The sequence below is a fragment of the Eutrigla gurnardus genome (assembly GCF_963514095.1).
Source record: "Eutrigla gurnardus genome assembly, chromosome: 24".
NCBI lineage: Eukaryota > Metazoa > Chordata > Actinopteri > Perciformes > Triglidae > Eutrigla > Eutrigla gurnardus.
Genome location: NC_139935.1, coordinates 12,750,836 through 12,774,246, shown reverse-complemented (window position 1 = coordinate 12,774,246; position 23,411 = coordinate 12,750,836). Strand labels below are relative to the sequence as shown.

Sequence of the window (23,411 nt, the reverse complement as noted above, 5' to 3'; positions counted from 1 at the left end):
TTTCTACCCGCCCCATAACTTCCTGCACCTCCCCTTCCCCACTCGGTGCCACCTGCCACATTAGTTTCACGCTTTTTATTTTTCAGAACAAATTTAACAGAATGCGTAAACATCCGAGCTGATTCCCAAATAGTGGACGACATTATTTTAACATTAGATAGTTGGATCATGTTAAGTATTCAATACATTTGCTACCTGTAAGCAAACTCTGAGGCATGGTACCGGTACCACATTCTGGAGACTGGAGGGGAATCAGCGACACAGATGGAGCTGTGGTGAACTGAAGTCAGATTGTAGGAAGTAAACGTGAGAAGAACTATTATCATTTTGATGACTCTCACACATTTAATTACACTCCATATCATACGTTAGATCCACGTTATCATGATGAACTCCAGCAGTGTTTTTGATGCTTTTACTGAGTGATATTTTTTTCATAAACACCTTCTTTTAAAATCCAACTCGTATCTTAAATCAAAATAATTTAGAAATATTGAATCAGCGCTGTCACCGCAGGAGGAGGAGGAGGAGGAGACGGCCCTCCTGCATGTAATACAGGATACAACAAATACCCTCCATTAGATCCCTGCAGAACACAGCAGGAATAACTACATGTTCTCCTTATTTACTGTGCATATGTCATCAACACACATACATACAGCCATTAAGCCATCGTATACTTGTTACACTTCATCCTCGTTTTTAAACCACCAGAGCGCAGAGGAAATGCGCTGTAATGAGTGTCACGCTCGTGCGCGCTCAGTCGTGGAGCGTGGAGAGCGCAACTTTACCGAACTTCAGGAGGCAGACTCTACCACCCGGCTAAGGTGGTACTAGAGACCCCAGCATGATGACCCCGAGCCACGGACTGCAGTCACGCCAGTCGCCGATTGAAAAAGCCCCGTCAAGCCAGCCTCCGCTTAGTATCAGTTGCGCATCTATTACTGCATTTACGGTACGGGTGCCCGACGTGGCCTAAATGGATGGGAAAGCAGTTTTTATACCCGGTGCAACGGTTAACCATGAGGATAATTATAGATTTGCTAATATTTTCAATGTATTCTTGTTGTGAATTATTCTGAATATTATTTTAGCAAATATCAAGCCATTTTACTGTATGATTTTATCATAAATTCAATTCATAATCCCTCCCAGTATCAAAGTGCATACTGGCGAGTGGATAATTTCCTGATTTTCAAAAAGGAATTACAATTCTTCCTTAGGAGGTTTGCTAATATTTACAATGGATTCTTGTTCAGAGTGATCCTGCTATTAATATAGAAAATATCAAGACATTTTACTGTATGGTTTTATCATAAAATCAATTCATAATCCCTCCCAGTGTCAAAGTGGCGAATGGATAATTTCCTGATTTTCAGAAAAACATTACAATTATTCCTTAAGAGGTTTGCTAATATTTTCAATGGATTCTTGTTCAGAGTGACCCTGAATGTTATTATAGAAAATATCAAGACAATGTTTTTTCCGAAACTTCATGTGAGAATAGGTTTCCCATCTCTACTAAAGTGCCAGTGAGGAACGTTACCAGGTGAGGATGTGGCTGCAGGACTCCGAGCATCCAACCCACAGACAGGGAGTTGTCCGCTGAAGAACATCTGCTGGCCTAAATAAAGTCAATAAAGTGTAAATTCACAGGCTGAGTGCAAATGATTGGACTTCCCCACACTTGCAAACAAGACATTTTACACCTATATGTATGATATATTTGGATTTGTTTCTTATAGACAAGCAAAGATTGTTTTGTATCCAGAACGGCACCTTTGTCTCCCCCTTTGGCAGTGAGAGTAATTACAATAGTATTCCATGGTATAGTTGTCACTCACCTCGTGGCCTAAAAGCAGCAGTTCAAAGAGCAGGGAGCAGGCAGCGTCCAGATACTCAGCTAGGAAGTCCTGAGGCTGACAGAGAAGGACAGCTGTGACATTTAAAACGGATTCAATACATAATGACATTAATGTGAGCAGCTCACCTCACAGTCAACCTGGGATCTTTGGTTCTGTGTTTGAAGCTCTGCAGCACATATCAAGGCAAGCAGCATTCTGGAGGCCAGGGCACCTCTGCAGGGAGGGAGGGGGGGGGGAGGGTGTTAATAACAGAGACAGGATTATTATTCCATAAAGGTAAAGTCAAGAGGATGGTGAGATGTTGACTTTTTGGCAGAGAGCAGGTTGATGCTGGTGCGCACGTCTGTCTTTCACTGTTTGACAAATGTTGTTACGCGTTCACACGCACGTGCGGTCGCAGATTCTGATGCTGCGCGGCCGGAAGTTGATCTGCTGTGCGCACCTACTCCGCGTAACTTGAACGCGTAATGTAGTTGGCCTGTTCATTTCAGTCAACCAGGGGAGGCAACTACATTACGCGTTCAAGTTACGCGGAGTAGGTGCGCACAGCAGATCAATTCTGGCCGCGCAGCATCAGAATCTGCGACCGCACGTGCGTGTGAACGCGTAACAACATTTGTCAAACAGTGAGAGACAGACGTGCGCACGCTGCTTCATATGTACGCAGCTTCTTGTTACGCGTGACAGAGTCTGCGCACGTCGTTTCCGCGTACATGTGAGCGCCTGACAAAAAGGTTCAATTATCTTCATGCGAGCGTTAATGCGTGCGTTCGCTAAAAAACGCATGAATGTTACACGTAGTTACTCCGCGTCATGTGATCACAGGCGTGCAGCAGCCATCACGCGTGAACGTGCGCGTGAACGCGTGACCGTTATAAGTCAATGAGGAAACTACATTACACGTCAGGCGCTGTGTGCTGCACAGGCGTCAAAGCACGCGGGTGTGACGCGTTCAGTTGATAGTTGCGCAAGTAACATGAAACGATTCTGACGTCACACACACACACACACACACACACGCACACACACACGCACACACACACACACTCACACTCACTCACACTCACACACACTCACACACACACACACACACACACACAACAATGAAGTCGATGTAAAGGCAGTTTACACTCAAATCAAGATGAAACCTTGTTGACTTATCTTTGAATCCACTGTATGAACACAACAAGGAATACTCTATGGAATCATTTCAATATGTGTTACTGTAAGGCTATTATTCTTAATGATAACTAGTTCTTGGTTGCTAAATCAACCCTTTATAATTGAGCAATGCACTAAAAGACTGATAGGTGTTCATAATGAATCATTGCACAGCTGCAAATGAAACAAATACAAACTTTGTTCAGAGTGTATCTGTTGAAAGGAAGAATACTAACATTTGGATTCATTTATTTTTCTTGCTTTTCCTTTTCTCCTCCAGTTGGTTTGCAAACTTCGTGACCGGCTATTTTAGGAAACTACTACTGTAAGCCTCTTTTTTTAAAATGACATGATATATTAGTGAGTTGTTTTTAAGACTGGAGTCTACTGGGAGCTGAGAAAAAGGTTGAGAGACGGACTAATACATGGTTGGTTTTGGCCTTTTTTATGGGATGTTTGGAAATATCAATGCTTTCATGCTATGGATATTAAATGCAGAGCTACTAAGAAGACTAACACTACATTCTGTAGTAGAACAGAAACACACACTGTGTCTCCGTCATCACTCACAATAATGAAGCTGTTCCAGGAGCTCTGCAGATGGAGGGAAAGTCTGGACATGTGTGATACGGCATAAAGATGCAGCTCAGCCGTCCTCTCCTCTCCGCTGCTCACAAAGCCTCTCCTCAGCAGGCGAGACAGACCTGCACCGATCATCCTCGGGACCTGGAGCATCACATCATCAACACACAACGGCTTTTCATCTTTCCACATTTGGTATCCCCAAATATTTACAACCAGGAAGCGTAACGGCGTCTGTACCTGGCCAGTGTCCGCGCCGCTCCGTCTGGGACTGGAGGGTGACAGAGGAGAGGTGGGGGAGCCGGTGGGGGAGTAGAGGGAGGGTGCTGTGGAGGGAGGGTGGGGGACCCTGAGGAGACCCAGAGTCTCCGGGTTTGGACAGGAGGCAGAACGTGTGGGTGCTAATATGGGAACCTCCTCTATCCCCCTTTCACTGGGGCTCCTGGTGAACAGGGAGATGAACTTTTGTTACAGCAGCAGATGAGGGCTGTAACTAACCACTGTTTTCATTGGAGATTCATTTAAATTCCTGGATTATTTTCTCCATTATTGATCAGTTGTTTGGTCAAAAACATGTAAATGGTGAAGAATGTTGATCATTGTTTCCCAGAAGATGATGTCGTTGAAATATCTTGTTTTGGCCACAACTCAGGGATATTCAGTTTACTTTATCCAGAGGATATTCATATACTATATGTTCTATGAGAAGAGAGGGAGATTACACCAAGCGACCCTGAACCCTGAGGTTAAAAGTCTGATGAAGGTCAATTTCTACAGTTTCACATCAAAATAAGATGAAAACCTCAACAATCCACAGAACTACCACTCTTTCATTTAAATTCATATATATTGTACATTATTTATTATACATTATTTTTGTTAATATTTATATTATAATTGTATTCTATATTTGTGTTTATTGATTTTTGCATTGTTTTACTTCATTTTTAATTCCATTTTCTCTTATTCTCACGTCATGCACCAAAACACCAAAGCAAATTCATTGTCTGCCTCAAAAAAACCTACAATATTAATTGCAAAATTCCCTAATGCCATAAAACCATACGTTTAACTTGTTAAATGGCTGGTTTAGAATATTAAAAAACAATAATCTGCAAACAAACAATGAAAATAATCGCCGGTTGCAGCCCTACATTTATTCTGTGTTGTTCAGAGCCTTTAAGTCCATTTCTGGAGCAAATAAACAATAAACATTTGGATCTCGGTCAGAAGGTCAATCGTGGTACCTCTTCAAATTCCCCATTGAAGAAGAATAATGAGAGCAGGTGAACTAAGCTCTCTTTCTGAAGTCATGAGCTACCTGAGACTGTGGAGAGGATCTCTACAGAGCGAGGCAGAGTGAAGGAGCTTTCACTTCATGCATTATTCACTTGTTTTCCAAACAAAACCAGCAGAGAACTTTTTGTGAACTGTTTGGCGTTTTAGTGAGAACGCTGCCTTCTAGAGATCGCCACACATACCATGTACACACACACACACACACACACACACACACACACACACACACACACACACACACACACACACACACACACACACACACACATACATGCAGGTATTTAACCCCCTCAAGTTGAACCCTCCTCCTCACTTGTAGCCCTGCAGACAAACACAGCTGTAAAGGTTTTAGAGCTCAAAAGGTTTGTCTGTCTCCCTGACGCCCAGACAGAATCTATGCAGCACACTTTGCAGGGGAAAATGCAAAACTAGACACATAAAGCAACACCAAGCAGGGCAGCTCAGAGTCTGAAGTGTCAAATCATTCCTTTAGTTGTGAATAAAAATAGTGATCGATGGGGGAAAATCCATTTGTTTCAAAGTAGAATTAAATTACATTTAAGAAGCTTTTTGGACCAATTTTATAGACCGTTTGGTACTAAAAAGTAAGAGCAACCAGTGTGTGTGTGTGTGTGTGTGTGTGTGTGTGTGTGTGTGTGTGTGTGTGTGTGTGTGTGTGTGTGTGTGTGTGTGTGTGATTCTTACCTCTGTGCAGGATATCCTGTCAGGGAAAAAAGACCCAGGAGGGTTAAAGCTGCATTTTAAGGGAAAGAAACCAAGACATAAAATATATACACCATCTTCACTGCTGTTACAGATTTTCACCAAATACCCAGAGTAGATGAACACATATTTTAACCAAAGACTGTAGAGTAGAAGCGGGCGTAGTCATGGTGATGTCACCCATTGGTTCGTGGACTACGGTTTTAGAGTCTCGAGTTCAGCTCTTTGGCCGTCGCCAATCTTGGATTTTGGGCTTCTGTTGTGAAGCTGTTTCCAACGTTAGCTTCCATTATTGAAGGTGAACTTTACAGCTAAGTGCTAAAGTCCTCTGATTGCATTGGTAGCGTGGTTGCAACGGTGCCTTGCAGGTCGTAGTTTCATCCATCTCTCACACCACTGGTGGAAAAACAGCCATGCAAGGCGCTGGCCTGGATATCAGGAGCTATTTGGGATCTTTCTCAAGGACACGAGCTGGAAACACTAACTGGGTGATGAGTGTGAGACCTGCTCTTCCTCCTGAGTCACAGCCGCTCTTAGAAACCTTGGCCTGTAACTGATCTAAGCTGCAACCTTGGCATTAATAGTCTCAATGAATTAATGAATTAGCAAATCCAACGTGCTGGTCTGCAAAGCCAAAACACCAGTTAATGTGCCACTGACCTTATTCTTAAGACTTTGTTGGACAATGAGACTTGTTTGTAAAAAGTTTAGTTTTTTACCCTCTGAGGTGCGTGGTGTTGGGCAGTGGCTGGGTCTGCGAGAGGGCGGGGATGCAGGAGGAAGTCCCACCCTCCTGTCTCTCCTCATCCAATCACGGCCCCTCACAGCAGGCTTGTGGGACGTAGGTGATTCGGATGTGCTGGCAGAGTTCCCGGTCCTTCCCGTGGAGGAAATCTGGGAGGTCATTGACCTGAAGAGATGAGAGGGAGAGAAAATTCTGTTAAAAATGTCCATATTAATTCATTCCCCGTACTTATGAATTGTGTTTTTTATGATTTATTTAGTTGTTATGTGGAGGGACTGTATTTCCTGACTGGACTGGACAGCGATGTCTGAAGGTGCAGAGGTCACAGTGAGTTCAACACAGGCGATAATGTGACAGTTTAATGCAGACAGGATTAACTCTGAGGAGGAATTTAAACCTTTCACCTCTGACCTACGTGGAGTAACAAGGTGCGAATTAGAGGTATTCAGCTCCACAGACTCGGCTTCTCTTTCAGATACAAGAGCAAAATCTCATGTAGTCCTGACAAAGCCTCACTTTAGGTATTCAACAGGCAAAATACGACATTACTGAAAGGAAGGTCAGCTCATTATGTACAGTAAATAGTACAATAAGTAAATATAAAGGAACATAATCACATAGGAGTAGGGTTGGGCATCGTTTGGATTTTACCGATCCAGATCCCGATCCTCTGTTTCGATTCCTGTTCTAAACGATTCTCGATTCTGATTCTTTGAGGTGCAGGTCAACAGGTCCAGTGTTGCCACAGTTACCTTGAAAGAGTAATCTGACTACTGACTACTCCTTTAAAAAGTAACTTAGTTAAGTTACTGACTACTTGATTTTAAAAGTAACTAAGTTAGATTACAAGTTACTTTATTAGTTACATTCAACAGCTGCCAACTACCGATTTTGCCAATACTCACTTTATTGATGTGCTTTTTTAACAGTAACATCAACAATGTATCCATTTTAAGTTGCACTTGAAAACTATGTCCTGATAGAAAATACATGTTTTATATAAAACAAATAAAGACAGTCTTTCTTGACTTCACTTAACTTAAATAATTGTTTGCATATTGTAATGGCAGCAACATCATGAATGAACATTTTATGAATATTGAACCGGCATTAGAGCAGCAAGGATTGGTTTTATGAAACAAATGAGCACAGTCCTCAAGTATGAGCGGCGTGATGACGAAGGGAGGGGGCGGGGCCAGCAAGCAGCGAGACATTTCTCCACTAAACTCTCAAGAGAGACTCCGCTCGCATTTCAGCACAGACTGAGTTAGCAGGAGCTCCGTGAAATCGAGAACTCGTCTTGTTTATTCACACGCTGCGCCTTTTCACCGTCACCGGGCGGGACCTGCTCTTTTAATGTGGTCGTGCCATGCTGTGACTCTAAAGGTTTTTTCAAGTTTGACGTTGTATTCTTGAAAGTAGACAACACTTTGTTGTTAACACAGAGTGTACAACGAACCTTTATGTTGCCATCTTTTGCTGAGATGAAGTCGAAATAATGCTTGTATTTCCAGCTGGAAAATGCGTATCTCTCCCCCTCCATTGTTTACGTTTCTGCCGGTATAGCGACTACACGCGACCGTCCGTGAAGGTGTCGGCTAACATACGTCATCCCCGAGACGCAAGAAGAAAGCAGATCTTTTTTTTTTACTGACAAAAATACTAACACGCCGTGTATTTGGATAAGTAACTTTAATCGGACTACTGGTTTGGCAATAGTAGTGCGTTAGACTACTCGTTACTGAAAAAAAGTAGTCCGACTACAGTAACGCGTTACTAAGTAGCGCGTAGTTTTCCACATATGTTGCACTGTGCTAATCCATCTTTGTTCAAATTAAAATGAAGCCAGACTTTCGAGCGGCGTCTTCTTCTGCCATCCATGTTGAGTGAGTGACGCTCTTCGTTCTATCGCGGAGTCTCCGTACGCCGGGCGGAGTAATACAAACAAAGTAGTGCAGACATTTAAGAACCGAAAAAAAAAGGATCGCAATTCCAACAGCTTCTCTTAACGGTTCCGGAACCGGAGATTAGGAAACGGTTCCTATTTGGAACCGGATCTCGATGCCCAACCCTATAGTATACATACTCAGAGATGGTCCAGAGTCCGGGATCAGGTTCAGAGTCCGGGGTCAGATCCAGAGTCCGGGGTCAGGTTCAGAGTCCGGGGTTAGTTCCAGAGTCCAGAGGTCCAGGTCCTGGCTGAAGTTAGCCTTGATCCAGTTCCATGAAAGTATGTCTCATGTCATGGCATCGGTCACCATGGAGATGTATCCTGTGGAGCTAGCCTGCTCCAGACCGGGCTAAGATCCAGGATCTATCAGTCTTATCTGTATCTCAGTCACTTTGTTGGGAAACTAATGTGTTCATTCCGGTTATCCCACTGCTCATTCCAAGTTTCCATCCAGTGAAGTAGCCTACTGTCATTATTTAAACAGTGTGACCATATTTTTACATTCATTCATATCAGAGGTCTTCAACGTTTTCCAGGCCAAGGGCCCCTTGGCTGATAGTGACACGGTGGAGGGCCCCCTATTACATATCATATTAATCATGTTCCTTATTAAGCCAGGCCAATAATAATGTGTAGTGCAGCCTATAGTGCCATGTATACAGGTACTTTGTAATGATGTATGTATGCAATGCTTAGCCATTAAAATAATAATTGTTGACAGAAATATATATTTACAGAACATATTGTAAATCTATATTGGCATTTCTACATCACAATTTCACATTTACACAACAAATAACATTTATATTTGCTTATTAGATGTTGTATTAATGTTCATGTGTATTTTTGAACATATTTTACATTTTGTAAGAAAAAAAGGTTTGGGATCAATTAATGTTGGGGACCCCCTGCTGGAAATCTGTGGACCCCCTATGGGTCCCGGACCCCATGTTGAAGATCTCTGGCCTATATTCATGAATGTTATTGAATTGTGTTCATGAAGCTGTTCATGTTGTTCAGCAAAGGTTCACCGTGCATCAGTTTATGACCGGCTGGTCCCATAACCAGACTGTGAGCCCCCCTCACTCCCTCTCTTTGATTCTGGTTGTAATGTATTGATAAAGCGCTGGATCACTATTGTAAAGTTCACCCTGTATGTTCCTCCTCAGCCACCGTACCTGTCAAAGTTGTTTTCTAGAGTATTTGAGCGCCAGATTAAAGCGGTGCAGGAGGCCGTGACAAAGGTGGAACCCCTCTGGAGGCCGAATGCAGCTAAAACAACACAAACAGATTTACAGGTTCAGAATAAAATGAGCCTCCAGAGCAATAAAATATGAGGTGTTCTGAATAAAGAAAGCAGCAGAGCTGAAAACATCCTGCTGCTTTATGAAGGACGAATGAAAGTCAAAGTCAGACTGAAACATGATGTCAGTGAACTGACTGAGACACAGTCAGTTACAGCAGCATTTACACACAGACTGCAGTCAACAAGGAGACGACACACTGAAACACTCAAATATCATCCTGCACCGTTTCTCATCATCATTTTCCTGCTACGAGTTTGAGGGACGATGTTTGAATTCAGAAGTTAGAAGGAATCCAACAGGAATGGACAGCTCGGAGCTTCCTGCAGAGATCCACATCCACTGAATCTCTTTGGCTTTTGGACTGTTGGTCGGACAAAACAAGACATTTAAAGACTTCACCTCGGATTCTGACAGACTGGGCTGCACATTTTATACCGTTTACTGGTGTTTTATAGACTCAATGATTGATTACTAAAACATTCAATAGATCCATCAACAGTTAATATAAGCTGTAATCCAGTCTCCTCTGAAAGACTTGATGTTGAAACATTGATCAAAGTGATAAGACGACACTGACAGCATTTATCTCATAGGAACATCTCCTGGTTTCCTGGTTGTCATAGTAACAGTCATATAATATGTCCTCAGTAGGCAGATTCTTGTCCGATTAAAAGTTTTTTAGTTTCCCAGAAATGCAGTTCTGAGAAATGTTTCTAAGTAAAGAGTAAAGCTCCACCTCTTCATGTACACAGATCTACATTGAGGACAGCACAGGTCTTTATCAGAGCAGAGACAGACAGGCGGGCAGACAGACGGTCTACCTGCACATCATGGACCCCCTGTTGGTGCTGGTGCTGTTGCTGTGGATCTCAGGTAGGACTCTGCTTTAAAGATGATGTGATATTATTTGTGTTGGCTCTTTAAATGAGAACAAACTGCTCACATACATCAACACCGCCAGGCTCCACACCACGGGGTTTTCATCCAATCAGAGGTTTTCATTCCATTTCAGTCATTTATTATTTCTTTTTTAGTATGTATTACATACATCAATCATGTTTTCCTTGCTTTTGATCACAGGGAAGTAGGGCTGTCGACAAATATTCTAAATTCCAATATATATTCGAATAGTTGTTAAAAACAGAATTTCGAATGTGAAAATTATTTTGAATCATACGTTAAAAAAAAACAAACAGTGGCAACTTCAATTAATGTTAATAATATTTGTTTCAACCACTGAATGAAGCCTGACATATTTAGGACAAGAATCACAACCTTAAATTACTCTAAACTCTTGATCAGCATTTGTTTCTTGTTGTCGTTCATTTAAACCGATATGTGGAGGGAGGGAGGGAGGGAGGGAGGGGGAGAGAGAGAGAGCGTGAGAGGGAGAGAGAGGGAGGGGGTGAGAGAGTGAGGGAGGGAGGGAGAGAGAGAGAGAGAGGAAGAGAGAGAGAGAGAGAGAGGGAGAGAGAGAGAGGGCTGCTTGTCCATCAGTTAATTTCCTTATTTTTGTAGGTAATATGTTGTTGAATATGTTTAAACTTAAATAAATTACCAATACAAGTAGTTATGTCTCGTTGTATTAATTTGTCCTGTTATTGACGTGCCTAATGCACAACCAGAAATATGAATATGTTTGAATATATGTGTTTTTTTAAAGGGAATATTTGAACGTGATTTTAGAGTAATTTTGACAGCCCTACAGGGAAGTAAACTGCTCACATACATCAACACCGCCAGGCTCCACTCCACGGGGTTTTCATCCAATCAGAGGTTTTCATTCTATTCCAGTCATTTATTATTTCTTGTTTGTTTGTTTTTTCAGAGTATTTCATACATCAATCATGTTTTCCTTGCTTTTGATCACAGGTGTTGGGGTTGTAGCAGGAGCAGATTTGGTTATCAACAGTTAATTATTAATATCAATATGATTATCGGTATTAATAATTATATTTAATATATTATCATGATATAATCATGAATAAACGGGGCACCACCCTGGGATCAGGGAAAAGATAACCTAAAACTGTATTCAGTCTCAATATAAAAGGTTTTATACTCACATGCCAATCATCGTGATCATTGGCATAGGAGTACAAAACCAATCGAACAATTAAAAAGGCGTGAAATTCAAGCACTAGCCTTCACAACCTGCTGTTATCCAGTGACATATACACAACAAGCACAAGAGACCGCTAGTTATAATATAATAAGATTTATTAAAATCAGTAATAATGATCACAATCAATAACACTGCAATTAACAAAGCCTTATTACCTAACTACCTAACACACAAAGCTAAGCTTAAACAAAGGATGTGTGTGTGTGTGCGCGTGCATGTGCATGTGTGTGTGTGTGTGTGTGCGTGCGTGTCGAGAGAGAGGGAGAGAGAGAGAGGGAGAGATGGCTATGGGCGGCCACCAGATGTAGCGAGAGAGAGAGAGAGGTGGAGCTATTCCTCGCAGCGTTCAGGGGCGGAGCCACTGAGGTCTGATGGAGTAGCGAGAGAGAGAGAGAGAGAGATAGCCGTATGTAGCCACCAGATGTAGCTATGTCCCTAGCGCCCGCCGGGAACAGCTGGCTTAGGACACGTGTATGTGTGTGTGTGTTAGCGGGTCACAAACAAAGAGAGAGAAAATGCGCGAGCGATATTCGGAGGGACAGAAAGCGTGCCGTTACCACACGGGCTCGCGTGAATGAACTGGCGTTTATTCCGCGAGACCGGTCTTTTAACTGATAGTAGAGGCTTTCTGAGCTTGCGAATATGGCGGAGGTTAGTCGAAAACACTGTTACAGAAATCAACCCAGCGGCGATCACGATCAGCATTCAAATACAGCAGCACATGAACCAACGGACTCGGCGGTCCGCGATCAGAACTTAAAACACATTAACAAGAATTACAAGCATATCCTACACTATCACTTGTGTCTCTGCCCAGACTGATAGCCTCTTACTGGTATCGTTGCGTAAGACGATGACGGCGTTCCGTAACGGCGGTGGTTCGTGAGTCCCCGGCGTCAGCGGGGGACGTGATGAGTCGGCTTCGTCCAGACGAGAGCGGAGCGGGTTTCCTCTCGTTGATCAAACTCAAATAAAGAAAACAGTCCGTGTTTCTTTCTTCCACGGACGGCGATATAATCGCGGCTTGGCGATTTAGTCAGCTTACTTCAGACAGCGTCTGGTAGCTGGACGGCAGGAACCGGCTTGGTTCCTCTTGTTGCAGCGGTGCGCTGCGGGAGGGGGTCGCCACCCGTTGCAACGTGGTGTTGCGCCGGTTGTAGGAAGAGACGCCAGAGTAGGAGTCGGAGTAAGAGTGAATAAGAGAGCGTTCTCCGGGCGGCTTCGGTTTATAAAGCTCAGGCCGCTCCAGGGGACCCCCCGGGGTTCCCTGAAGATGTCAGCCAATAGGATGGTTGTGAGGTGTCGCATCTCTCACCTGGGTGAGATGTGAAACTAAAATGGCGGTGTAGTTTTTAATCCCCTTTGTCCCTTTGTCCTGGCCGCATGTTTGGGCTTCTGTAGGCCGCATTGTGTAGTCCTAACGGTTAGGTCCCAACAGTCCCCCTTTTGGTCTGAAGGTTGAGGTGTGGGACGCAACCTTCGGAGCAACATAAGGGCCGAACCGTCCATGTATTCCTTGAAACACGTGGGAGTCCAAACAGTCTGTATATTCCATGGAAAAGAGGTTAAACAGTTCATTCAGGTTAAAGTCCATGACTTTGATGGAGGCATTGTCTGGGCAGAGATTGAGGCAAGGTCTGGGCAGAGATTTCTACGGTCTGGGCAGAGATTTCTACGGTCTGGGCAGAGATTTCTAACCATCTAACCTATATCAAACATCTGCTAAGACACAATTTTCACAAGCATCAACATTGTCATTACACTCAGGTAGTTTCAAACAGGACACGCCCCAACTATGAAACGGAACGAAGGAGGAAAAGGAAAGTGAGGAAAAGGAGAAGGGGTTAGTGGTCGTTTGGTTTACTCCTGGAGAAGATTTAAGTTAGCCATATTTACTATGTTGTGGCTCAGGGCTGTAACGCTCCATGTAGCCTGAAACAGAGGAAATGTCAGAGGCGCTGTCATTATCTGAGTTGTCATGTTTGTACACTGCTGGTTCACGTGACTGGGACAGAATTTCGGAGTAGGGCTTCCTACTACTTCTGTGTGAATGCCCATCTCGACGCAGTTGGTGGGCATGTCGGTGATGCTCAGTATCCCCACGCCGTCTCTTACCAGGCTTCTGGGGGGAGTTTAGTGATGGTTGGGTCGAGTCACGCCATAGCGCTATCGTTTTTATCAGCTTCTCGATTGGGTCGCACGGATCCCTATCTTCGTCAGTTTGGGAGTTTGTCTGATTCCAGGGGCGTGCTGGCCGCTCACCCCCTTTCGCGCGATTACGAGGGCTCTGCTTTAAGGCGGCGGATGTTTGGGAGTTACTCTCGTTCCTTGGTTTTGTCTGATTCCTGGGGCGTGCTGGCCGCTCACCCCCTTTCGCGCTGTTACGAGGGCTATGCTTTAAGGCGGCAGACGTTTCGGACGCAGATGTGTCGAAGTTAGCGGGCTGGCTTTTAAGTTTGCGCGCTAAGTGGGTTTCCCAAGCCATCTGTGCGTAATTACGAATCTCTTGCATGGAGAGTCGATGTGTCCTGAAGTGTATGGTGGCATCGTAGCGCACACTTTCGTGTAGGTTATGCAGGAAGAGGGCCTTGAAGGCAGGCTCTTCCTCCACTCCTGGGGAGTTACGGCCCTGAGCATAGGCGGCCCTGAAGCGCCAATAGTACTCTGTGGGTGATTCCTGCTCCTCATGTACAACGGCGAGGGCACTGATCGTAGCGGCGGCGGGATCCCAGTCCCGGCTATACTCCTTCCGGAGTGCTGCACAAAGTCTGGGGTATCGGTCCTGGGTTCTGGGTGCAAGTGTTCCTATGAAACTGCGGACATGTCTGGTTGTGGTCTTCCCGACTAGTCTGAGCTTCTCCCGTGAGGAGGCATGGGGGAGGTCAATCAGGAGTCTGTCTAACTCTCTCAAATATTCGTCAATATTATGGTTCGAGTTGTCGGGATCAAAATGTTGAATATCTTTAGCCATGCTCTCAAGCTCTTCAAAGCGGAAGCGCTGTGGCGTCCTTTCTGGTGAAGGCGAGACTAAGCTAGGTTGAGGAGGCGCGTCGCAAATTACAGGTTTGTTCCAAAGATAGGAAGATTTTGGAGGAGAACTTGTGTAAGTTCCACTGCTGGTTTCTTCGCTGTCTGTGTCGGAGCAATGGGAAGCTGCGTAGCCGTTACCGCTATCTCTCAGTGGAGTTTGTCTTAAGGACTTTGTGTCCGCTGGTAACTGTTCCCATCTTCTGCATGGCGGGGGAGTCGTATTTTCACTACAAAAAGAGTGGGAGTCGGAGACGCCTGAATCACACTGACTGGCCGAGTCGGCTGAGGGAGGACATTCTGGTTTAGACTTCGACCACCTGTTCTTGTAGGACAAAAACTGGGACTCTGTGGTGTGCAGGACATCTAAATAACGCAGGGCTCTCATGTCTGCTGCTTGAGCGTCGTGGAGGTGACAAGCACTTTGCTCCTCTAGTGCTACCACTTTTTTCTCTAGGGCAGATTTACTCTGAACCAAGAGACAGGTTTGTTTGTAGAAAGTTAGTAGCAAGCATTTTAACAATGGACCCTTGGATGATGTTACTTCATCAGATCTGCTGTTCAGTAACACGTTGATCTCCTCTTGGCACTCACTGAGATTTAGTTTCTGCAAAAACTCAGAGTAGCCTGTCTGAAGGCTCTGTGCCACAGATGAGATGAACTGTTCACAAAAGTTCTCCATTGTGTCTGGAGAGAAAGGAGGGGGTTATGCAAATCACCTGATAAGGTGACTGGCGGTTCTCTTTTAGAGAGGTCAGCTTCACGCTCTAATGATTCTATACAGCAACTCAGACTTACTGTAGGCTGCTTACTTAATTCTTTGCCAAAGGCACGCTAACTGAAATGCGCGGCAGGAACAGTTAGGGAATTATTTTGAAATTTTAACTCGAGCTAGAACCCGTGGTGGAAATAGCAAGGTACAATTTCAACGTTCACAGAGTCGGTGCACTCTGTGGCTCTATTCTCTGCTCTACTTCTAGTAAAGGGAGGATACGGTGGCTTTACTTGTTCGGTGCTAATCGCAAGAAAAAATAATGTATTTGTTGTTATACTGATGTGGGTGCACAGGTGAGCTGCGTCGACCTGTGACTTACAATGGAAATGTTACTACTCTTCTACAGCCTGTGGACTGCCAATGAGGTGTCTCTAGCACCTCTGGTGAGTAATAACAGTGTTATAACGCGTCTTAGTATCCCTAACCCTGTGTTTGTTAGTATTGTTGTCAAACAATAAATGGCTAATCACAACATGCATATGCAACCCTCAACTGTATTTGCTTGGCAAATAGTAACAGGGAGCAAACAAATCGATCCTTGAACATCGATTTCTAAACAATGATATCAATAACAACAATTCCTATTATTGTTATTATTACTATAATTCTCAGGTTATTGTGCATAAATCTCTGGATAAAGCTGGTTTAAGAAGGCCTCACACGGGGCGTCATTTATGTTGGGGTTGTAGCAGGAGCAGATTTGGTTATCAACAGTTAATTATTAATATCAATATGATTATCGGTATTAATAATTATATTTAATATATTATCATGATATAATCATGAATAAACGGGGCACCACCCTGGGATCAGGGAAAAGATAACCTAAAACTGTATTCAGTCTCAATATGAAGGTTTTATACTCACATGCCAATCATCGTGATCATTGGCATAGGAGTACAAAACCAATCGAACAATTAAAAAGGCGTGAAATTCAAGCACTAGCCTTCACAACCTGCTGTTATCCAGTGACATATACACAACAAGCACAAGAGACCGCTAGTTATAATATAATAAGATTTATTAAAATCAGTAATAATGATCACAATCAATAACACTGCAATTAACAAAGCCTTATTACCTAACTACCTAACACACAAAGCTAAGCTTAAACAAAGGATGTGTGTGTGTGTGCGCGTGCATGTGCATGTGTGTGTGTGTGTGTGTGCGTGCGTGTCGAGAGAGAGGGAGAGAGAGAGAGGGAGAGATGGCTATGGGCGGCCACCAGATGTAGCGAGAGAGAGAGAGAGGTGGAGCTATTCCTCGCAGCGTTCAGGGGCGGAGCCACTGAGGTCTGATGGAGTAGCGAGAGAGAGAGAGAGAGAGAGAGCCGTATGTAGCCACCAGATGTAGCTATGTCCCTAGCGCCCGCCGGGAACAGCTGGCTTAGGACACGTGTATGTGTGTGTGTGTTAGCGGGTCACAAACAAAGAGAGAGAAAATGCGCGAGCGATATTCGGAGGGACAGAAAGCGTGCCGTTACCACACGGGCTCGCGTGAATGAACTGGCGTTTATTCCGCGAGACCGGTCTTTTAACTGATAGTAGAGGCTTTCTGAGCTCGCGAATATGGCGGAGGTTAGTCGAAAACACTGTTACAGAAATCAACCCAGCGGCGATCACGATCAGCATTCAAATACAGCAGCACATGAACCAACGGACTCGGCGGTCCGCGATCAGAACTTAAAACACATTAACAAGAATTACAAGCATATCCTACACTATCACTTGTGTCTCTGCCCAGACTGATAGCCTCTTACTGGTATCGTTGCGTAAGACGATGACGGCGTTCCGTAACGGCGGTGGTTCGTGAGTCCCCGGCGTCAGCGGGGGACGTGATGAGTCGGCTTCGTCCAGACGAGAGCGGAGCGGGTTTCCTCTCGTTGATCAACCTCAAATAAAGAAAACAGTCCGTGTTTCTTTCTTCCACGGACGGCGATATAATCGCGGCTTGGCGATTTAGTCAGCTTACTTCAGACAGCGTCTGGTAGCTGGACGGCAGGAACCGGCTTGGTTCCTCTTGTTGCAGCGGTGCGCTGCGGGAGGGGGTCGCCTCCCGTTGCAACGTGGTGTTGCGCCGGTTGTAGGAAGAGGCCAGAGTAGGAGTCGGAGTAAGAGTGAATAAGAGAGCGTTCTCCGGGCGGCTTCGGTTTATAAAGCTCAGGCCGCTCCAGGGGACCCCCCGGGGTTCCCTGAAGATGTCAGCCAATAGGATGGTTGTGAGGTGTCGCATCTCTCACCTGGGTGAGATGTGAAACTAAAATGGCGGTGTAGTTTTTAATCCCCTTTGTCCCCTTGTCCTGGCCGCATGTGTGGGCTTCTGTAGGCCGCATTGTGTAGTCCTAACGGTTAGGTCCCAACACAGGGAAGTAAAAAGCAGTTCATCCAGAACAGGGAGGGCAGCTTTGATGAAAGGGAGGGACACACAAATGTTCACCTCACGACCAGAGGGCCAGATATATCACCATACACTTCCACCATTATAACCTTGTCACTTCATTGGCCTACTATAGCTCACTCATTTAATAAATACAACAACATATATACTAGCAATCAAAGTTTATTATACCAATTTAAAAAAAATACAGATGATTTGGCTCTCAAGAACACATGACCCAGACAAGGCTCCCTAGTGGGCCAACATTTTTAACATTAATATTTTCATCAGAAAAATGTTGTGAACTTCACACAGAAACAAACATTACTGAGTCATATATTATGTCAGTGCAAACATATCTCTTTGTATTTTATTCTCTGCCCTTACATTCCATAACATTTTTAAATTATATTTCTCAAACATGTTATCCTCTGTAAAGTTCTCTGCTGCTCTTAAACTGCAGTTTTTAGATTTCAGCTTTGTACTTCAGGAGCATCTTTGTGCATCTCTTCACATGAGAGATGTACTTCCGTGTATTCGGACGGTCGGATTGATGGCCATCTAGCTCCCTCTAGCGGCTGACAGAATGAATTACAGCTGGGGTTCAAATGACATGCTTTTTACCAACGACTGTGAAACCAATAATATATTCATTTTTATAAATGGACACAGATTGTTTACACATGTACATGGATAATTATATATAATTATAAAAATAAAACATTGGAGAGGAGGGGATAAGAATCAGGTTTTTCCCAACATTAGAACAAGTGAAATAGAGCAGGGGTGTGTGGGAAAATAATACATGAAAAGAGAAAACACCTTTGTAGGGAGATTGTCTATCAGCTTTTAAAATTACCGTTCAATTAGCTGAGGACACTTTCATATTTAATCCGTTACTTCCCTTAGATCCGTCTGTGTCTTTTCATGAAGGAAACCCATTTTGACCATATTTTTGTGAATTTATCTATTTGTATATGAAGTTAAAGGTGATTTTCTTCCCATTCAGTATCTATCATTAATCATATCTGTCCATTCTTCTACTGTGGGAGGGTTGGGCTGCAGCCAGTGTCTACTTATGTTTTTCTAAGCTGCAGTTATCATTGTTGTAAATAAGTATTTGTGAAATGAATGTTTTGAAGTGGTTACATGTATTATTTCTACAATCACTGTATGTATATTCAGTAAGCATCTCTCTGTGCAGCGGTTGGTGTTGTTAGTCCGCCGTATATTCAGACTTGTGACAAACGATGCAGCATGTGATCAGTGTTACTGTGTGTAAGTCCATCTGATTGATCATCCTCACTGTTTCCTGTTCACTCTGTGTCAGAGCTGCATTTAAATGCTGCTGCTTCACATTAAAACACCTCAACTAGATAAACTTTTATTGTGGAGGGGTCACAGGAAACACAATAGTTGTGTCTAAATTCAGCGAGTCATCCTTCAGAGAACACAGCTGACGTAGAACGTGAAGGCCGAGACGGTCTGATCTACAGAGGACTTCCTGTTTGAGTCACCTGCTGTTCCCGCGTCCGCCCTCACACTTTGCCACTCCCGTTGCTTAGCAACCAGCTGCTGTTGACCGTAAAGAACAAAGAAGACGTAACTAACTGATCTGATTAAAATGGAGCCAGAGATCATAATTTGTATCCTTTTTATTTTATATTATGATGGTTCAGGCTGAGAGAGGAACATTGTCAGGTAAATTAAATAACATTGGTTAAGCTGTGCACTTTAAACTTAATCCCATCGGTCACTATAGTGACCATGAAAACATTTTCAGTTAACAGGTCCTAAAAACATGACTGAATATTGTATCGATCCATTTCCAGAAAGTATTGAAGTAATAAAACCTCTCAATGACATATGTGCAGTGTTGCATGTTTAGTGTAAATGTCACATGACCAGAGCTGATTACTTCCTGGTTGCACCTGTAGAGGAGGATGGCTGCATGAAAGCTCCGACAAAACAAGCTTAGTAAAGTACGTTAATATGAAGATAAGACTAATATTTCTGGTTCACATAATCTTTAAGATGTTTAGTATTGATATATGTATTTACAATCACTCAACTCTGTTCACTGAAGTCACAGAATGAAGAAACATGTTGTGACCAGTGGGATAACACAATGTACAGTATCTAGATGTACATGTACTTGTTACATGAGAAAGATGCTGTCCTCAGTGATGGTGATAGTGATGGGTCAGATATGGACTATGAGGGGGAGACACACACACACACACACACACACACACACACACACACACATACATATATACATGTATATATCCAAGTTTAGTTTGATGCTTTCCTCTTCTTGAATGCAGAATACCTCTATCCTGAATAACCCCTATATTGTAAATTAATCATGTGACTGGTCTACAGATGAAATATTACAATGTTACAATGAATGCACTAAAGTAATATTGAACTAAAGTACAAGATAAAATGTTTGAACAAAGTTAGAACATGAAGGTTTCAATACATTTTCCAAAAGTCACAATGTTACAATAAAGGAGATGTTTTGAGTTTGCTTTCTGTATTCATATCGGTGATGTATGAGGACTTTTGATATGTAAAATAGTCACAATAGCATGTGATGAAGTATTTTAGTGGCGATGATGGAGATGCTGCCAGAAACAGAGTTTTACATTTTAGAAGTATTTTATAAGACTGTGAAGGAGAAATATGCTAACATAGACATTATCCCACCGGTCACCTTTGTGACCATAAAACACACTTTTCACCTAATTTTCCATGAAGATTTTCAAAAGTAATGATTGATTATTGAAAAGGGTTAGTAATGACATATGATTTGGATATTTCCATGTCTGGGAAAAATTTGGGATTAAATGGGTTAAGCTAACATTAATGATAACTTTAGCTAGTTAATGTAGTTTATATGGCTGCAGGCCCATTTTCTCTAAATCACAACTTAAAAAGAAGCTAAGCTGTCTGTCTCTCTCCTGTCTCCCTCCATCATCTGCTGTCTGTCTCTCTCCTGTCTCCCTCCATCATCTGCTGTCTGTCTCTCTCCTGTCTCCCTCCATCATCTGCTGTCTGTCTCTCTCCTGTCTCCCTCCATCATCTGCTGTCTGTCTCTCTCCTGTCTCCCTCCATCATCTGCCTTCTGTCTCTCTCCTGTCTCCCTCCATCATCTGCTGTCTGTCTCTCTCCTGTCTCCCTCCATCATCTGCTGTCTGTCTCTCTCTCCATCATCTGCTGTCTGTCTCTCTCTTTTCTCCCTCCATCATCTGCTGTCTGTCTCTCTCCTGTCTCCCTCCATCATCTGCTGTCTGTCTCTCTCTCCATCATCTGCTGTCTGTCTCTCTCTTGTCTCCCTCCATCATCTGCTGTCTGTCTCTCTCCTGTCTCCCTCCATCATCTGCTATCTGTCTCTCTCTCCTGTCTCTCTCCATCATCTGCTGTCTGTCTCTCTCCTGTCTCCCTCCATCATCTGCTGTCTGTCTCTCTCCTGTCTCCCTCTATCATCTGCTGTCTGTCTCTCTCCTGTCTCCCTCCATCATCTGCTGTCTGTCTCTCTCCTGTCTCCCTCCATCATCTGCTGTCTGTCTCTCTCTTGTCTCCCTCCATCATCTGCTGTCTGTCTCTCTTGTCTCCCTCCATCATCTGCTGTCTGTCTCTCTTGTCTCCCTCCATCATCTGCTGTCTGTCTCTCTTGTCTCCCTCCATCATCTGCTGTCTGTCTCTCTCCTGTCTCCCTCCATCACCTGCTGTCTGTCTCTCCTGTCTCCCTCCATCATCTGCTGTCTGTCTCTCCTGTCTCCCTCCATCATCTGCTGTCTGTCTCTCTTGTCTCCCTCCATCATCTGCTGTCTGTCTCTCTTGTCTCCCTCCATCATCTGCTGTCTGTCTCTCTCCTGTCTCCCTCCATCATCTGCTGTCTGTCTCTCTCCTGTCTCCCTCCATCATCTGCTGTCTGTCTCTCTCCTGTCTCCCTCCATCATCTGCTGTCTGTCTCTCTCCTGTCTCCCTCCATCATCTGCTGTCTGTCTCTCTCCTGTCTCCCTCCATCATCTGCTGTCTGTCTCTCTCCTGTCTCCCACCATCATCTGCTGTCTGTCTCTCTCCTGTCTCCCTCCATCGTCTGCTGTCTGTCTCTCTCCTGTCTCCCTCCATCATCTGCTGTCTGTCTCTCTCCTGTCTCCCTCCATCATCTGCTGTCTGTCTCTCTCCTGTCTCCCTCCATCATCTGCTGTCTGTCTCTCTCCTGTCTCCCTCCATCGTCTGCTGTCTGTCTCTCTCCTGTCTCCCTCCATCATCTGCTGTCTGTCTCTCTCCTGTCTCCCACCATCATCTGCTGTCTGTCTCTCTCCTGTCTCCCTCCATCGTCTGCTGTCTGTCTCTCTCCTGTCTCCCTCCATCATCTGCTGTCTGTCTCTCTCCTGTCTCCCTCCATCGTCTGCTGTCTGTCTCTCTCCTGTCTCCCTCCATCATCTGCTGTCTGTCTCTCTCCTGTCTCCCACCATCATCTGCTGTCTGTCTCTCTCCTGTCTCCCTCCATCGTCTGCTGTCTGTCTCTCTCCTGTCTCCCTCCATCATCTGCTGTCTGTCTCTCTCCTGTCTCCCTCCATCATCTGCTGTCTGTCTCTCTCCTGTCTCCCTCCATCATCTGCTGTCTGTCTCTCTCCTGTCTCCCTCCATCATCTGCTGTCTGTCTCTCTCCTGTCTCCCTCCATCATCTGCTGTCTGTCTCTCCTGTCTCCCTCCATCATCTGCTGTCTGTCTCTCTCCTGTCTCCCTCCATCATCTGCTTGTCCTCAGAAGGATGGATGCAGGAGTGGACACAAACAGGATTTTCAAAGAGCAGTGGTCACATCGACCAGATATTCGCTCTCTTCAACATCATTTGAAAACATGTTTGATGATTTTATTTCATTGAATGAAAACAATATATATGTTTGTGTTTCTCCAGGACTCCAGGTTGAAGGAAATCACAACTCAACAGGTAAATAGAGAAATGAACAAGAGAGAAAGAAAGCAGAATCTTCACTTCTTTCACTGACGACTCTCTTCTTTCTGTTCAGAGCCTGATGATGTCAGGTTGGTGGGAGGAGCCAGTCGCTGTGCTGGAACACTGGAGGTGAGACATCAGGGAGACTGGAGACCAGTGTATGGCGGTGACTGGACCCTGAAGGAAGCAGCTGTTGCCTGTAGAGAACTGGACTGTGGCTCTGCTGTTTCTGTAGGATGGAGAGAGTCCTCATACAGACCTGCGTGGAGGATCAGGTCTGACTGTGTTCATTCTGGATCCACTCTGAGGGAGTGTGCAACATCAGTCTCCTCTTCCTCCATCCTGGATCTCACCTGCTCAGGTAAGCCCCTCAGTGACATCATCTATGACATCATCAGTAATGTTGCTGTGTGTCACTGCTGCAGGCTGTGGTGTTCTAAACGTGTTCTGGTGTTACAGTTTATTTCAATTTCTTTGGCTCATCTCTTGAAACTTTGTTA

The 23,411-nt window shown here is 44.2% G+C and overlaps 2 protein-coding genes across 3 annotated transcripts in view; one reads left to right on the top strand and one right to left on the bottom strand.

Annotated features, from left to right (window-relative positions):
* LOC311010071 (uncharacterized protein) overlaps positions 1 to 23,411 on the top strand; it is a gene marked incomplete at both ends in the record, with an annotated part of 443,514 nt that overhangs the window by 349,027 nt on the left and 71,076 nt on the right. The gene's annotated exons all lie outside the window — the stretch shown is intronic.
* Positions 1,547 to 6,497, bottom strand: LOC311009670 (uncharacterized protein). Of its 2 annotated transcripts, XM_084004003.1 has the most exons (6): positions 6,350 to 6,497; positions 5,613 to 5,628; positions 3,849 to 4,050; positions 3,597 to 3,752; positions 1,991 to 2,078; positions 1,556 to 1,919 (listed from the first exon to the last, which is right to left on the bottom strand). In XM_084004003.1, the coding sequence occupies exons 1-5, from the start codon at positions 6,435 to 6,437 to the stop codon at positions 1,998 to 2,000; spliced, it is 543 nt and encodes a 180-aa protein (XP_083860129.1). In that variant the 5' UTR covers positions 6,438 to 6,497; the 3' UTR covers positions 1,556 to 1,919; positions 1,991 to 1,997. The 2 variants fall into 2 exon arrangements, 1 of the variants encoding a protein (XP_083860129.1); XR_014596669.1 differs by lacking the exons at positions 3,597 to 3,752; positions 3,849 to 4,050; positions 5,613 to 5,628; positions 6,350 to 6,497 and adding an exon at positions 2,172 to 2,190 and having other exon boundaries at positions 1,547 to 1,624; positions 1,845 to 1,919.

Bases quoted from the DNA above. Each gene is read 5' to 3' on its own strand.
- LOC311009670 (XM_084004003.1), bottom strand. From the start codon at position 6,437: ATGAGGAGAGACAGGAGGGTGGGACTTCCTCCTGCATCCCCGCCCTCT. The intron at 3,753-3,848 runs GTACAGACGCCG...GTGATGCTCCAG, and splicing joins GCGGCGCGGACACTGGCCAG to GTCCCGAGGATGATCGGTGC. The intron at 2,079-3,596 runs GTGAGTGATGAC...CCCTCCCTGCAG, and splicing joins CCTGGAACAGCTTCATTATT to AGGTGCCCTGGCCTCCAGAA.